General features: G+C 41.6%; 1 protein-coding gene across 14 annotated transcripts in view; it reads left to right on the forward strand.

Moving 5' to 3' along the window:
• rnf220a (ring finger protein 220a) overlaps nt 1-15,952 on the forward strand; it is a 173,472-nt gene extending 157,520 nt beyond the window's left edge. For 8 of the 14 annotated variants that reach the window (XM_088598079.1, XM_088598082.1, XM_088598083.1 and 5 more), the window contains 3 exons: nt 4,355-4,463; nt 6,332-6,406; nt 12,442-15,952. In XM_088598079.1, the coding sequence (XP_088454205.1) occupies nt 4,355-4,463; nt 6,332-6,406; nt 12,442-12,513 (256 nt within the window). In that variant the 3' untranslated portion in view covers nt 12,514-15,952. Of the gene's footprint in view, nt 1-4,354; nt 4,464-5,938; nt 6,101-6,331; nt 6,407-9,351; nt 9,414-12,441 lie in introns of all 14 variants that reach the window. The other 6 variants (XM_088598074.1, XM_088598076.1, XM_088598078.1 and 3 more) reach the window with 3 other exon arrangements.
• Nucleotides 15,953-17,400: the final 1,448 nt, after the last annotated feature.

Consider the following 17,400-nt stretch of genomic DNA (forward strand, 5'->3'; position numbering starts at 1 on the left):
GTCTTAACAGTGTGGCGACGGATGCTCTCTGGCCTATAGCCAGAGAGACAAGACTGCTTTCTCCTCAGACAACTTCCCCTCCAGAGTCACCTGTCTGCTGCTCTCTAAATGACTGTTTGTTGATTTTGTTTATTAAGCGCCCCGAGTCAATTATGAATTCCATGGCTGCACAATCTAAAATGATTTAATTAAAGGAAATTGCCTGCGATTGGCAGCTGGGATGCTGGCGAGAGGGGAGTTCCTTGATTTAATAGGAGAAAGGAAGATGGTTTGTACAAGGAGGGGAAAGTGAGAGAGGATGGCAGTACTGCTTTGACAAATGACCACTCACTGAAGTCAGCCTTGTCCAGTCCACTGAGAATTCTGGGATGCAGTAATTATCCCTTAATGATGTTAATGGATTCCATTACGGTAAGCACCCTGCTAGGCAAGAGGCCTATCTTCTTTTGGATAATTAATTTTTTTGTCTACGGAATATTTTATGTAATTATTTTTTAAATTATCATCTCCCTAACTAATACTGTGTACTTTGATACTGCAGTTTCATCATTATTTTGTGTGAAGCAGCTCACATCTAATCAGCGCTAGGATCAAGGTTCACCATTGAAGAAATAACAAAAAGTATATTAGGAACATCCTGTCCAGTTATCTCGGATAAGGTTGAGGCATCTGTAAAACATTTTTTGTCCTGTTAAATTTGTTGTAACCATGCAAAATAGAGCTGTGCACAAGTGGAGCATGTTTCATTTGAGAAGAAATGGAGATGCTTGTGGTGATTCTCTTATTCCCTTCTGCTCTGTTCTTAGCTGTACGGTCATAAATTGCAGTTTAGACATGATTACATTTAATGACACAAACCTGTTTTGAGATGTGTGTGTGTGTATATATATTGTTGCATGTCTAGAACGATTTTTCAGGTGCTTTGTGTTGAGTGTTTCTTGTTTTTGTATTTTTTATGGTGATGAAAAAGACAAATGACAATACAGTTTTATTTTATATATAAATTAATGGCAGGCAAATTTTGACCAGAAGTTTTAAGTGATTCCTTATGGGTCAGGAGTTAGGTTTTTGTTCCACCAGCCTTGAAGATGATGCTGCTAGTTTTAAAACGGATTTGCATTCTTGCCACAAATGAAGAAAGCTTGAAATTGGGCGTTTTCGAGTTCTCGAGAGTCGAGAAAGTTTTTGTCGGAGACGGGGGAAAAGGAGGCTCCAGTTTTAGTTTGCTGGCATGGCTTGTAGACGGACATCTTGAACAGGTTAAGAGTTTAATTTCGGGGTTCACATTCAGCCCTTGAGGAAAGCGGGGTGGTTCAGATAAGGGTTAGTGCGGGGTGCAGGATTTCCAGTTGCTGTGCATCTCGTTGTCGGCAGCAATAACAAAAAAAATAAATAACAAGGCAGTTTATCAGCTATAGGCTTCCTGGGATACTTGCTTATCGGCACTCAATTAATGCACAGTAAGGCTCTGCATTCACTGTTGGTTGACACCCCTGCTCCCTCTCAATCAGGCTGCGATGAGGACGATAATAGTGTCCTCATTGTTATGGGGCGCAAGCCGGTAATAAATTAATGAATCAAAAGGCGCTGGAACCTTGCGGTAGCTAATCCGAAAACTGGCATGGTGGGGGTGATGCAATGTTAAATCAATAGAGGACTGTAGATCAGCGCTCCATCTGGCCGGAAAATTACCGAATCGCCATAAGCATCGCACCGGTGCAGTGCCGGACAATCAATGGTAGGGATATTGATTTAGTTATTACAAGTTCATATGCTGTAGACAGTGTTAAATATACATTTACTAGCAGAAACATTAATCAAAGGATCTTTAGTAGGATATACAGAGGAGATCTAAGGAGCAGACAGCAGAGTGAAAACTGTTTATCAAGGGGGCCTACTGGGATTGCAGGCCTGAGAGATGTGTTAGTAAAGGAGGATCTGCCACCAGGTCCCAGGGGTGGGGCATAAATCAGAGATGCACAGGAAAGCTAGGCCTCATCGTGGAGACTCGGAACAAACATGAAGGAGCAGCACCGTCATGTAGTTTTGCTGGGAGATACAGGGTTAGTCATAATGCTGTCGCCGACTTTGACTGCTTATTACAAATGAATTACATGGCTTACTGTGGCAAAAAAAAAGGTTTCAAGCGAAAGCATAAATATCAAAGTTTCTAGCAGTTGCCTTACGATCCTCCGCCATCCGTGGAGGAGAAAACAAAACTTTAGTAAAATAATCATTTATACTTGTCGACAACATTGTGACTAACCCTGTATATTAGGATTTTGTTAGATGTTTTATTGGCGTTGTCCAGTTGTATCAGCAAGCCCCCTAAAGATATTTCTATATGATATCCATCAGGAGGGACAACCTTTTGCATGATGTTCAATAAATGTGTGTTACTGTAGTATTTAAATATACTGTGGTGAATGATGTTTTATCGTCCCCGTTCATTGCAGTGATTGACTTGCTACTACTTTTACAAAATGTTTTATAAAGTCAATAACGGACAAGACTGGACTGGAAAATGACTGTAGTACCCACCCGCTCAAGCCAGCATTAACGGAAAGTCAAAAAGACTTGGATAAAATTCAAGATAGGGCACCAGATTTTATGTAATGTAGACAACTGCAGAGTGTTACATGCTGGTTACGAAACATGAACTGTAGATATCCGATGGGAGACACTCAGTCTAAAGAAGCTGTTTGTGAAAAAGATCTTGGTGTCTGTTGCCTATGACCGTCCTTTTTCCGGCTGTGCTGAAGCAATAAAATAAATGTTAGGATATCTAGTGTTAAGGTATAAAATTTAAATCAAGGAATGTGAGTGCATTGTACAATTTCAATGCAACTAGTAAAACGTCAATTAGAATATTGTGTGTGTTTTTGGATATCGTGTTATAGAAAAGATATTGCTGCTCTGGTATCAGTCCAAAGAAGAATGAGCAGGCACATTTCGAGGCTTAGACAAATGTCCAGGACTGACTGGCTTAAAGAACTGAATCATTTTAATGTTGGAGTGGGTTGGGCTTCTTCAGAATCATCAGTGAAAGACTACCCAAGGGGGAAAAGTAGAAACTATAGAGGAGGTGCATTAAAAACCAAGAACAGAAAGGGATCTTTTCACAAAGGGTGGTGGGGGTATGCAACAGGCGTACATAGCCGTGGTGTTAAAGTCAATATCCAGGGTTCTTTCAGTAAATATTTATACGACATCTTCATAATAGTTACTAACAACCTAATGAGCTAGTTAGGCAGATTTCCCCTGTGGGACACCGGTCTACTCTTCTCAGTCTGGCTCCTCTTCCTGCATGAAAGCCAGTTGCTGGATGGTGACATTCTGTGATCTAAATGCCAGCCCTTATCTCTTTGTCAATTGAGGGAGAAGCTGGTGGAGCACTGTACCGCCTCTGAGAGATTGTCCACGACCCCCTTTTCCATCTTAAAAGGGAACACAGATGAGCTGTACTGTTACTGTACCTAGCATAAATTGTACCTTCCAGATATTGTCAGTTTATAAAACACCGCAGCATCCACACACAGAAATGAAGGCAATATGAAGATTAAGATGATAAGCCACCGCTGGCCTGATTTAAAAGAAACCTAGCTCGGTGTTGCTGGCTGAAATGAGCTGTGTGTGTCGAGGGGGCAGAGACGCTGGACATAATCCAAACTGGCCCACGATGTCAGAATCTGGCCACTCCGATGGTACAGGTCCATTGGTTTCTAGGAAGCACTTGTGGACGGTGGTTTGGAACCATGTGTCCTCAACGGTAGCAGTAGATTGCGTTTGCCCCCCCCGGGGGTGAAGGAAGACCAGCAGTTTGCGAGCGCCGTCAGTTTTTCTCAACTTGGGTCCAGAAGTAATAATAATAATAATAATTGCTTACACTTATATAGCGCTTTTCTGGACACCACTCAAAGCGCTTTACAGGTAATAGGGATCCCCTCCACCACCACCAGTGTGCAGCCCCACCTGGATGATGCGACGGCAGCCATAGTGCGCCAGAAAGCTCACCACACATCAGCTCTCAGTGGGGAGGAGAGCAGAGTAATGAAGCCAATTCATAGATGGATTATTAGGAGGCCATGATTGGTAAGGGCCAATAGGAAATTTGGCCAGGACACCGGGTTACGCCCCTACTCTTTTCGAGAAGCGCCCTGGGATTTTTAATGACCACAGAGAGTCAGGACCTCGGTTTTACGTCTCATCCGAAGGACGGCGCCTGTTTACAGTACAGTGTCCCCGTCACTATACTGGGGGCATTAGGACCCACATGGACGGCAGGGTGAGCGCCCCCTGCTGGCTACAGAAGTAGCAGTCGCTTCCCGTGTGTAAGCCCGGTCTTTCCCCGCAGGATCACGGAGGACTCGACGGTGACCACGTTCGAAGCGCTAAAGGCTCGTATCCGGGAGCTGGAGAGGCAGCTGTCACGGGGGGACAGATACAAGTGTCTCATCTGCATGGTAAGGTCCCGCCTCCTGCCTTTCCTACAGAACCGTCTCATGTGTTGGCACTACAGGAATATACGAGGGCTCCAGGCCCAGTCAGAAGCACATCTTACGTGCACAGCAGAAGTGGAGGTATATGCGTAATGATTGCAGAGCCGCAGAAGTCACTGTCCTGTGGCTGATGCATTTTGATTAATGGAATACTTTGATACACTGTGCAGTAAGAAGTGTTGGGATGCACTGTTGTACACAATTAAGCTACACTGTGCTCTCGAGTTTGATTGCCTTTGTGTGTAGTAAGAAATTGCCTTTCCTGGCTGCTTTTGTTGAATTGCATGCTGTTCAGAAGGTGGGCAACAGTGGTGAATAGGTAATATGAAAGTTTAAACAGTGTTTCAGTGTGCTAAGGTCTATGCATTGTTCTCTTTGTTGTCAAAGAGCAGAAGAACGTCTGAGTAATATTTATTTACAGGCCTGGCTTGGTACTGTGACCTTTGGCATTCTGAAACAGAAGCAATTAAATGATTGGCACATCAGTCTTAGCAGGGGCAGTGCAGGCCTGAGGTGAATTTGGGTGTTAGGATATTCATTGTTGCCTGCTGTCCCTGTATTTACTTTAGGAGGCTGCCTCTTTTCTTTGTTGGTATTAAATTGTTTGTGATGGGCGATGTGGGAGTTTTGCTTGGATAGAACTGGGAGTCTGAAGAATGTGTGGGTATGTTTTGCTGTCTGTCTAGAAGAACATCAAAGATGCTAGTGTAACTCCAGATTGGCTTTATGTCATTAAAAACATTGAATAACCCCCACGGCAAAAATAGTTACAACTGTACATTTGTGAAACAGGGTGCAGAGAGTAATTCTTAGTATTTTTGCAAAAGTTTCAGGGCGTTTTTTAGGGCCTTGAGAGTGCATTTGAAATGTGGACTTTCCACAGTATCAGTAGACCTTCAGCTCCACCTGGTGTCTGTCTGGAGTAGTGCAGGAATCTCTTGTAATGGGCAAAAAAGGCCTGATAATTTATCTGATTGTTGGCACTTAGCTCATAAATGAAAGGTATAGACATAAATAACTGATCACAATTAAATGTAGAATTTTGCGTTACGCTCATTAGCACAGGATTTCTAAAATCCTAGTGTTAAGTTATTAAGGCTTCAGCAACCGCAAGTTTCTTGATTAAACCAGAGAGACCATGTTGGAAAACCAGATATCAGTATATTTGTGTCTCTGAGAAAGAGAGGAACAGCAACATGGTGTGTATTCAGTAGGCAAAGCTGCTAGTAGGTAAAAAAAAAAAAATTCACTCTTTTAAAAAAGCTGGAAAAGTGTCAACGAATTAAACATTTTGTCAACTGTAGTAATGAAGCTCTTTAAACCCGAGATGCTGTATTTTTGTTTGCAGTGTCACTTGATATTGTTTGTGTCTGTGTGTGTCTTGTCTGATTTTAGTGTCCACATTCTTGTGCTCAGTGCTGCTTTTGAATTCCTTCCAGCGGAAGAGATTCCAAACAAGTGCTGAAGACAAGAATCTGGAACCCGAAATTAACAAATCAGAGAGCCGGGGCGCAAAGAGACTCCCGCTCAACATATACTGTTTATATAGAGGATACTTAATGGGTTCCGGTGGAATAAAACAGTTACTGCCACCAATGAGGGTAAGGCTTTCCTAACTCCACACGCACTTGGATGTTTTAAGATTTGTCAGCCAGATTGCAGATTGTGGTCAGTTTTGAAGTCTCAGTTGTTGCCTGTTGAAACGTGGATAAGATATAGTTCCAGGGATTACGTTTTTTGGCTCATTTTATCCATTCGGTGTTTTATTTTCACAATCGTGGGCCTTCGTTAATGACCTCCGTTTTTTTTTTCCCCCTCCCCCCGATTCCCAGGACTCCTACACAATGCCCCTCACCTCCATTCAGTGTTGGCACGTACACTGCGAGGAATGCTGGCTCCGGACTCTGGTAAGACACCTTGCTGTTGACTTCAGCAGCTTCACACACAGCACAAATTCCACATCTTTTTGTTAAAACGATCACTTGTCGGACGTTTTCTTCGACTCCCGTGAAATATATCGGTAAAATATTTGGGAAAGTTGGTTGCAGGGCACACTCGCATACACCGGGACAATTTAAAGTCTCCCCATTAACCTAAAACATGTCTTGGAGAGAAGTGAAGCACCAGGAGCTCCACTCAGAACAAGAACAAGTTAAGAACGGAGAGCTCTTGGAGGATTTCTCTTTGTGTAATGTATGCAGTAATGACATTTCTGTCACACATGAGGGAAGGGATTACTGTAGATGTCGCACCGCTTCACAGAAATACAACAAATATTTGAAACTGAAGCGAAATTCCAGAACTACGCAGGGATTATTTTCGAAAGCAAGAATGCGGTCTGGTAGGCAGTCAGGCCATCCAAGCAATGAAAGCTTTAAACCTCCGAGTAACTTTTCCGGTATCGGCGGCAAGCAGATCCACTCCAGAAGTGAATAGGAATCGTTTATTGTTTTTTTTTTTATGTTTAAGGATCCTTCTGTGTGTGTGCTCACTTGTGAAAATAAGATGAGTTCCCCTAAGGTCAGCTTTAAGGGGTGGGCATAAACCCTGGTTTTTCAACCAGTTCCTTCGGCATACATGATTAATTTTGTATTCATAGTTTCCAGTTTGGCTAAGCAGTTAAAATAATGCAAAAGAGGTGGAGTATGATAAAAATGCTAAAACAAGGGCAGCACAGCAGGGATCTGCTAAAACTCTTGACACCGGTTTACCTTAACAATGGCTGGGGACGTAGGACTTTCTAAGAGTACCTGTGTGATTCTATTTCCAGAAGGAAGTGTTTCCTACAGCTCCTTATCCAGTGTCTCAGTGGAAGGTCTGTTCTTTGGGTTTTAGTGCATCTCCTTACTGGAAAAGCCATACAAATGCAGCGTTCCGGTCCACAACCAATACCCACTCCCTAAGAACGAAACACAGTTACCTGCCACTCATCGATATCCCCGTTGCTAAGCCTGGAATACAACGTAATGTCTGTTTCAGCTGGGATAGGAGACTTGGGAGTGTCCTCTTGAAATCAAGACAAGCTCATTAGGGCCAATTTTCTTCCTTTCTCACCTGCTGCCTACTCAAGCATCATGCAATTTTCTTGATTTGAATGAGTCTTCTGTTAACTGTAAGGTTATTGAAATGATCGTCTCCATAACTAGGGGATCATGGGAATGGCAGAAAGAGTGTAAAGGATAATCAACTTGGTTTTAAAAAGGAGGTTCTCTGATCATGCGGAAACAATATGGGCACATGGAGCATACGATGTGGTGCCTAAGTATACAATATGTTTTTAAGTTTTCAAAGGGTTTTGAGAAACTTCCTCATATTCTAATCTTCAATTAGAAATTCAAGGCAGTAGGCAATCAAGATAAACCTAGTAACCTAGTGAAGTTTTCAGGAGAAACCACATTAGGAGGATCAGCAAACACTGTAGAAGCAACAAGTGAAATTAAAATAAGAGATTTAGATCATCACAAATAGGCGTACTGCTGGCAGATGATATTAAATGTGGACAAGTGCAGAGTATGACATAAAGGTAGCAAAATTATAAATCTAGACAGAAAATGAGCAACCATAAGCTTGAAGAAGCTACTTATGAAAGACTTGTTTACTTTTTTTTGAAACTGTGACAGTGTGAAGAACGAATGAAGCAAACTGTTGGTATATAAAGCTCAGACGTTAAATCAAATGAGTTTAGGTCACCACTTTACAAAATGATTGTTGGTCCAGAATTATGCTAGAGCTGAGCAACCAAATCTGTTCCCAGGTTTGAAGGAATTGGTCGACTGAAGCTCCTTGGTCTTGATCAGAGCAGACAGCAAGGGCACCTGATTCAAGTATTCAGGATCTTTAACATGAGCCACAGGTCACTACATGTTCAGACGGAGAACAAGAGGCATTTCTTTGCATAAAGGGTCTTGGAAGTCTGGAATAAGTTACTCAGCCATATTTCTGAAATCAGTAACTTGACTTTTTTGAAGAAGAAACTACATGAGATCCTCTGATCAATTAGATATTAACTGCCAAACAGGTGGAATGGCCTCTTCTGTAAGGTTTCTTAAATAATTGTAATGGAAATCCATACATGTCTCCACGTAAAGACTTGGACAGGACTAGGCGAATGTTATGTTAAGACCGCTTATGTCAGGTTGGCCGTTGTTAATGCTGCGGCCTGTAGTTTATTTGATATGCACAGGCGTGGATAATGAAGTTCAGTCTAAAACGTGTCCAGGAGCAAGATCCAGAACTACCCAGAAGGAATATTTATACCTTCTTAATCCCACGGTTCCACTCTGGGTAGGACTGCATACAAATGATCGTCTTCACTCCTCGAGGCCACTACTTTGGGCAACATTTCTTCAGGAAGGAGCTTGCAGATCTGGCCCTCCTGAATACCTTAAACCCCTTAAAAGAAGCCCCAGACTCTTTATGGATTTCTCAGGGAGTCTGATCTTCCTGACTCGTGCCGATCTGCCTTCCCTCGCTCCCCTCTGTTTCTCCTTACTTTTCAGCCTGTCCCCCAGGGAGCAGACTCTTATTATCCGCTAATACATTCTGCTACTACACAAGGAAGCAATTAATAAGAAAACGCTCATCTGTTTCACAGCCCCAGCCGTTTTCCAATATACAATTTATTAAATAAGCTCTTTTTTTATCACAAAGCCCACTGTTTAAAAGAAAGAGCGGAGGAGGGAGGGGGGTTGTATAAGAAATTTCTGCTTGCTGCAGCAGCTTGTTACTAATGTAGCCATTAAAACATTGCCCGAAGACAGCAATAAAAGCAGCACGCAGGGGCTCCTTGCGTCTTGATCAAAGTAAATGCGTGTAATCTTGTTACTGTTGCCCTTTTTTATGAATTTAATAGAGCGCAGCAGCTGGTGTACGATGAGAGAAGCCCACGCAGTACATTGTTCTCATTAAAATCAGGTAACTCCTTTGTTTTATAAGAAGGAAAGGCTGTAATTTCTTTAATAAGGGGAAAGAGAGACCTTTTCCTTTTCTTGGCCCTTGCAGAAATAGTTGGGGGGTTTTTTGGCCACAAGACCCCAAAGAGTACCGAAAGAAGACCTAGCAAAGGAATTCTTACGTCTCGAGAGTCATAAACAACTAGTTAAAGTCAATTAGGATAATGGAGTGGCAGGAAAAGCAAGCACGAGTAGACAGTGCAGTTTGGTCACACCTTTGCAAGACCTTTTCTTTAACATATACTTACAATAGGAATATCAGGAATACTGTTCAGGTGGTGCTCAGATCATTTACAAAATGTCAGGATTCAGGTTTAAGATGTTGGCTTACAGCTGCTATTTTAGCCCAGAATGCCTGGGTACACTTTTATGTTTTTTCAAAAGTGATTTTAGGATTGCAGCCTCCTCTTCTGAAGGACTAAAGCCTTCACTCTCAAGTACTGGGAACCTACCAGAGACGAATTCTACAATTGGGACTGCTTTCTTAGAAAAGATCCTAAAGGGATACTTCGGTTGCTCTTCATTATGCAGTTAAGCCTGGTCTAGCAATTGATAACCTTTCATCTCAAACATCATATCATTTTCTTTTGACCAGTAGGTGGCACTCTTCTCTCTGGATCAGAGCTTGTTAAGCATGTCCCCAGTATGGTGACCCAGGACACTGTGCTGCTGTCCTTAACGTGAGACCTTAATCCCAGGGACCTGAATCTCAGTTCCTGATGTATTTGGTCATTAAGAGATCCTACTGCACTTTTCATGAGGGCTGTGTTAATCCTGGTGAGCTGGTGGCTCAACTCCACTGTGGTCTTGTACAAGCTGGCCTGGTATTGAAGACGTACATCAAAGTCCAAACAACATAAGTGCCCATCTTTTGAGCTTTCAGCAGTAATCATTTCTTAATCTTGTGAGCTTTAAAGTGAACTTGGCATTGCTCTCGTGTATTTCATTTGAGAGTAATTTATGCGCCGACTCCCATTAGAATACTGTTATTGTGGTCAGGGCTGCTTGACCTGTGATAAATGGTTTCCAGGCTGTGTGATGTTTCCATATGACTTCACCTCTTGTCGTGAGATTCATTTTTTCTGGGTTCACTGGCTGGGTACCGGGAGGCCTGGCAAAAGCCTCCATTGAGGTCCGGAGTCACGAATCCTCTATGCACCCGAGTGTGAGAGCTGCAGAGAGCCCGAAGACCGTAGATCATGTGTTGGCCAAGCAAGCTGGAGACGGGGTGTTTGCCGACAGATGTCTGCACTCATCGAGGCAGAGCTAATGCTCATTGCCGAGGTCACAACCCCTACCATACTTTCACACTCGCAAACAAAATGAGGAGGCCATTACATCTTGGGCTTTCCTGGGTTACTGGAGTACGAGCTGTGTTTGGGCAAACATGCAATTCTCCTGGAGAAGAGTTTGCATCGTTTTATAGGGGATTTAGAAAACTGCATCACCTAAGTTTCAATCATTAGGTCTTTTTAAAGTAAAATGTGAGTATTGATGCGTACCACACGTGTTTTATTTAATTCTGAAGCAGAGCTGTCCCTAATTGATAAACCCGTCAGGCCGCTTCTCTGGTCCCCAATGTGGGACCGTGAATGAACGTTTGATACGTGTCTGTAGACATTCATACATGGAAGCACGTCTTAGGCCAGTGGGCTGTAGAGAGGCTCTGCTGGCTGCTAAGAGTTTTCTGGGCTGTGGTGTGGACTAGTGGAATGTGCTGGAAGAAGGAGCCTGGAGTTAAATTGCCTTCCTGCTGGCAATGGCTGTTTGACTTGAAGAGCACCCTACGGTGGCAGACACGGCGCTGCTGTGCTGCAGCCCTGTTTGTCTGAGCTTGTGTGTGGTAGGAGAGGGAAGGAGAGACCACACAGACAATTGTTTCCTTTCAACTTGTTCCTTTTCCCTTTTTTATTGACGAGATCTTTATTGGAAGTGGCAGAAATTCAAACAACAGTGAATAAACTCCTGGAAAGGGATATGAAGACTGGAGCAGCAACTTGAGACACACTGGGTTTTGAAACAATGAAGTGTTTAGCTCATAGGTTTCCTCATTTTCCTTGGGTGCAAATCGTAAACCTTGTGGGTGTTTTTGTGTCTAGTGTCCAATTTAATCTTAATGAGCTCCTGTAAATAAGAGCCAGTACACAATGCGTTTCAGACGGAGCTGTTTTACAACGCAGAACACTAAGTTGAGTAAGCTTACCAATAAATTTTGTCTTTTTTTTAGCTTTCAATTAAGATTGGGTATCAGAGATTTATGATGTACACTTGTAATATCGCCTTTCTGTTGAGTGATGACACACACTGTACTGTATTTTCTACCCATCTTAATTTTTTTTATTTCTGTGTCTGTGGAGTGAATATTTCGTGAGGAAAGAGATGCTTGGTTTTCAAAAGTGACTTGAAAACCTCTTCCTATTGGTAGCAATAATGTGAAGAACCCATCTAGCCCATTTGGTAGTAACTAATTGATCTGAGGATCTCAACCAGATGTTTTTTTAAAGAAGTGAGAATATAAGTTCTCATTTCTGCAAATCTCATTCAATATCAGTACTCTCACAGCCCTCGTCTATACTCTGTCTCCCCAAGTCCACACGTTATCAGCACGATACACTCCTTGTGCAAAGACTGAACCAGATGAGGAAGGCATGAACCTTTTGAGCTTAACTCTACAGGAATTCCCTCCTGTGCAGAGCAGGTCAGTGTTTGCAGTTAATCAAACTCCTTAGATGCGATACCTAATGGAGTATCGTGACATATTTAGGCCAAGGTCAATATGTGTTGCAGGTGGCCTGGCTTTACTGTCTCACTACAGTTTATGTTCATCCAGGGGAAGGCCAGTGAAATAACCTAGGGTGTTTTTACATTCCCTTTTCTATAAAAAAGGGCATTGAAAGCTAAGGCGTCCATTCCTGTTCACATTTAAAAGGAAGTGGGGTTCTTGGGCCAGATGAATCCATTGATTAATCAGTGTTTCTTTTCCACCACAGGGGGCCAAGAAGCTCTGCCCACAGTGCAACACCATCACATCGCCCGGAGACCTGAGGCGTGTCTACTTGTGAAGGACGCAGTTCTCTGACTGGCCCCCAAAATTTCTTCCATCCTGTTCATGGATTTTTATTTCTTTTTGTTTGCTGTTATATTTGAGGCCAAGTTTTTTTTTATGTTGTGGCTGTCGTTGGTTTGTTTGCTTTTTTTTTAAAAAAAAAAAGCACCTCTTAAAACTAAACAAGAGCCTAGACTCTGCCTGGTTTATGGACGCTACAGGAGGTGACCATACAGAACAGGCCTCAGAAAAAAAAGAACCCGATGACTTTTTTGTGACATGTCCACTTGGAATCCCTTTGCTTCACCTTATTTTCCTCCAGGCTTGCGGTGGTACAGATACCTGGCACTTGCTGTGCTCTTGACCACGTCAGATGAAGGTACCACACAGGTACAACATTGCTGCCCTCTCCCCAGTCTTGCTGAACGCTCTGCGCTGACCCCATGCCAGGTGGTTTTTTTTATCCCTTTTGCTGCTGTTTTCCCTGTAAAAACGTTCACTTTCCACAACATGAGATTCCAAAGGCCGTCGTTGAGCCAGAGAGTCGATGAAGAAAGAGGTTCTTCTGGGGACGACGTAAGGATGGAGCTCTCAACCAAACTGCTAACCTCGAGACATCCTTGGGATAATCCTGTTTTCTCATTTTTCCCCCTATTTTTTTTTTTCTTGTGGTGTTTCAGTGAGTAATTATTCAACCGAATTAAAAAGAATAAACACAACGAGAAGGCGGAAGCACATGTAATATATTCTATGTATGTTTACAATGTTGTGTATAAATGGAATAGAATTAAAACACGCTACACACACATATAATTATGTATTAATAAAGTCCAGTTTTGTTGGGTATGGAAGAGGGAAGATTTGGAATGTGGAAGGGGGGGGGTAACATTTCAAAGTGGTAAATAAGAAACCCTCAGTATTTTTTAAACAGCTGTTGTCTTCTTGAGGTTGGAGTTGTATTTCATTGTACAGAAAGGAAACCTGATAATAAACAAAGCTACTACTCAAAATAGCATTTCAGAATTAAGTGGTGTACATTTTTCTTCATTGTAAGATAACGAGCTGTAGTTTGGTGGTGGGGGGCAGGATTTGGAGAGATGAAATACCCTTAAGTTAAACATACTTTTAAGGTGGTACAACAGGCGAAAATGACTTTGTAGATGTAGTGTGCAGATTATTTGTAAATCAAACCCCTGGCAGAATAAAGTAAAAACTGTCAAAAGTTCTCTTTTTATTGGAAAATCAATGTCTTGTTAATGCATTTTAGCCACACTCTTCCATAAATGACCACTTATTTTAAAGATGCAAGAATGCTACAGGTTTAAGGTAACAGAACATGCAGACATACAGTGCAGTAATGGAATGAGTCTGCTGTTCAGAAACTTGGTCAGTTTCTGAAGATCTTTTGTTTTCTGTGTGTGCTGGTCACAGCAGTTTACTTTGCTTATATCATTTCTGATGGAGACATTGAAAAGTTCTGATTCATTATCTTCACAGGATATCTCACCTCTGACCAGTGTGTCACTGATCAGGTTCCTCTTAAAGATTTATTTCAGAGTGTTTTGGGTGTGAAACCTCTTGGTTTACCTTTATTTTGTGCCCATGTAATTGCATTGTGTATCAGTTCTAGAATAATATTGTTACCATTTGCTAGGTAAATTCATAATAGTACAGAACATTGTTAGATTTTCCCTTGAAAATGACCTTTTGGCTTCTTTGTAAAACAAAAAAAAAATCATTCCTTTATTCTGTCAGGCAGCAAAATCCCAGGATACAAGTGAAAGCTGAGAAAAAGAGGTACTTTGTAAAACTCCCCTACTGAAGCCAGCCTGGGTCAGCTACCATCTACACACAATGGGAAGGAGGTTTTTTCTGTGGTTCTGCAGTAGTTCGCAGGTGCGCTGTCTGCTTTGGGGGTAGCGTAGTTCTGCAGGCTAAAGTACAGTACAAAATCACAAACCTTGGCCTTTTGCGATGGTGAGGGTCTTAGTCCCAGCCAGCGTGGTCACTAAACCACTTGCAGAAGTACTGAAGGAGCTGTGTAGCGTTTTGTTGAGCAACAGTGTGCTTTGTATCTGTAAAAAAATATGTATCCTGTAATAATGTTTGTTTCAATGTAAGCAAAAGAGATCAGAGGTCCATGCTGTATAAAAAATATATATTTTAAGTATCAGATGTCAAGAAAGGGTATCTAGGGCCTCAGATGTAGCCCCTTACTGTTGTGATTCAGTAGTTGATTGGTCATCCTTGTTACTTGGGGATACTGCGCCCTCACTTCTTCAGAAGCGTGTGTATTTGTCAAGAACTTCCGCGATTTTTTTTTTCCAAGAACATTTGGGATTGCCGCCCTTCTAATCTCTTGAGATGGCAAAGGTGGCAATCAAAGACGTTCTGGACAAAAAACAAATCCGTAAGCAAGCTTTTGAAACAGGAAAAAGGTATAGCTTTCAAAACGAAATCCCACTACAGCTTAATTTGAAAAAATATCCACAAATTTGTGGCTGTTTTGTGCTTGTGGTTGCTTTCTTCAAACTGAATTTTAATGGCACATACCTTTGGGTGGACCACCAAGGACTGACTTCCTGCAAGAGCTGTGAAAAGAACTGGATTTCCAAAATCACATTTGTAAAATTCCAAGTGAATTTGTAACCGAAGTGTGCTTTTCTCCCATTTCATTTTCTGTGAAGATGTACCTTCACCTTTTACTTATATAAATAAAACATTTACTGAAATAGTTTCTCAGCTTCTTAGCTGCATCTTTGTTAACTTGCGTGTTACAGCAGTATTTAAACACTCCAGCCTCTTCTGGGGACTAAATGCTAAAAGGCCTTCTTTAGAAAACTTCACAAGTTACGAACACATATATGACTGAGGCTGGGATTTTGCTTTCTTAGAGTGAGCTGGAAAGGCTTGTGCTGAACGTGGGACCAGATGGCAAACGTTTGACCACGTAAATGTTCACAATTAAAATGTTCCTTGATCTCAAGATGAAGACCTTTTAGTCGTGCATTTGCACAGATATCTGAGCGCTGCAACATTTGAAAATGTTGGAGATTAATTTCATTGCATTTGGATACTGTGGACCATCCTTGTTTCACTTGGGTCATTCCAATCAGGACAATGTCTCGGAGCTCTGTGCCCTGTGAGTATGAATTGGCTTGTGAGGAGGCGAAGCGGTCTGGGTAGCTTTTACAAACATTGTCAAATTTCTGATTATACTTGAAAAATGCAGTAGCCCTTTCTTTTTATTTCATGAGAGTTGAGATCTCCTTACTTCCTCTGCCATAATTACTACTAGGGAATTAATGAAACCTGCCCCCAAAGAAGACAAATTGCACAAGGTGGTTTCTCGAGTTGTGTCAGATGATGTGTGTCATGTATATTCTCTGAAATGGTACGTGTCTTTCCCGTTTGTAAACTACATTTGACATCAATTAAAGGTTCATAAATCTTGAGCACCTGTCAGTGTCTTGATTTTTTTTTTCTTATCTGGTTCTTGATAGGAACTAGCTTTTGTTCCTGTCTGACATCTCATATTTTCCCAGCTGAGGTGAACAGAAAATTTCATCTTTACAGAAACCATGTTGGTATTGTATTATTAGAAGTGAAGTTGGTCCAGTGTTAAATTACTATGAAGTGTCTGCTTAGAGGACTAGTCAGCTTCCTTGTCCTGTCCTTCCTATGATACATTGTCTATACAGTATTATTCATTATCACAAAAGTCTTGGGACATATGAATAGATAATTGAATGTAGCTTGAATGATTATAATCGAGGAATCAGTTTATCAGATATCAGATCAATGTTCCTTTCTAATTTCAAAATTCAAAGCCTGATACAGCTGGCTGTAGTTCATTCTAATACTGAGCCTCTGCATTACCATTTTGGACATCAGAGATGAATACGGTCCACTTTGAAATAATGGAAGGCTTTTGTTTTCATTTCGTGTTTTTGTTTTCAGAATTGTCAGAAGATCGGATTAGCTGGGATGCGAGTGAAACAAAATGCTTGCTGAATACAACATCCTGTAATGCCACCTACAGGCAAAATAGGCCCATTGTCTTTGAAAGCCATAAAAGATCACATGACAGTAGTGGCTAGGAGTCCAAAATCTGTTGCAGGTTCCCTCTGACTTCATGTTACGTGAAGCTGGGATATCACTGTTAACAGCAGGAGAGGGCAGAAATAAGGAGTAGGAATTGTAACAAGTTGACAAGTGAAAGATTGTCATCAGAGCTGAGTTCAAGTGTTTTAAGTTATCAATTTTTCCGGGAAGTTCAAAGCCTTAAATCTTACAAACAAGCACCCGGTGTTCGTAAGTACTGGCAGATGCTAATAAAACAGCAATAAATATGTAAAATCAACAGAAAGTTGTAGACATTTCCTTAAAAAGCTTCCATACGGCCTTTCCTAAGAGTATACTGGAGCTGATGTTTTTGCCATTTCTGGGTAATGAATATGGGTAATATAAACTATTTTATTTTGAATTAGAGAAATAAGTTCAGGAGTTCAGAGAAAGTTATCTGAGACTTTCCGCAGATGGCCGTAGTTGTCATTTCATGGTTTCTGGACACCAGTGGTAGCTACCAGTCAGTGCAGCCCACTGCCTTTATTATAATCCATGTCGATGCTTATTAAAATAAGTAAAGACATAGATCAGAGATGTGTGGTAAACGTGAAGTACTGCATTCAGCCAGTCAAATGTCATCAATTACATATGAAAGTTTACAAATGAGAAGAGGTCATTCAACCTGTCTTACTTGTTTAGTTGCGTTGCTAGCAGCTGGATCAATTAAGCTACTAGCAACAAGATCTTTAGGGAAGTGTTATTTCCTGAGTAGTTCAAATCGAACTGTTATAAACCATCCTTTTGCCTTTGGCTAAGTCTTCATTCCCAGAGTACC

This window comes from Lepisosteus platostomus, chromosome 11 (genome assembly GCF_059453375.1).
Source record: "Lepisosteus platostomus isolate fLepPlt1 chromosome 11, fLepPlt1.hap1, whole genome shotgun sequence".
NCBI classification, from domain to species: domain Eukaryota; kingdom Metazoa; phylum Chordata; class Actinopteri; order Semionotiformes; family Lepisosteidae; genus Lepisosteus; species Lepisosteus platostomus.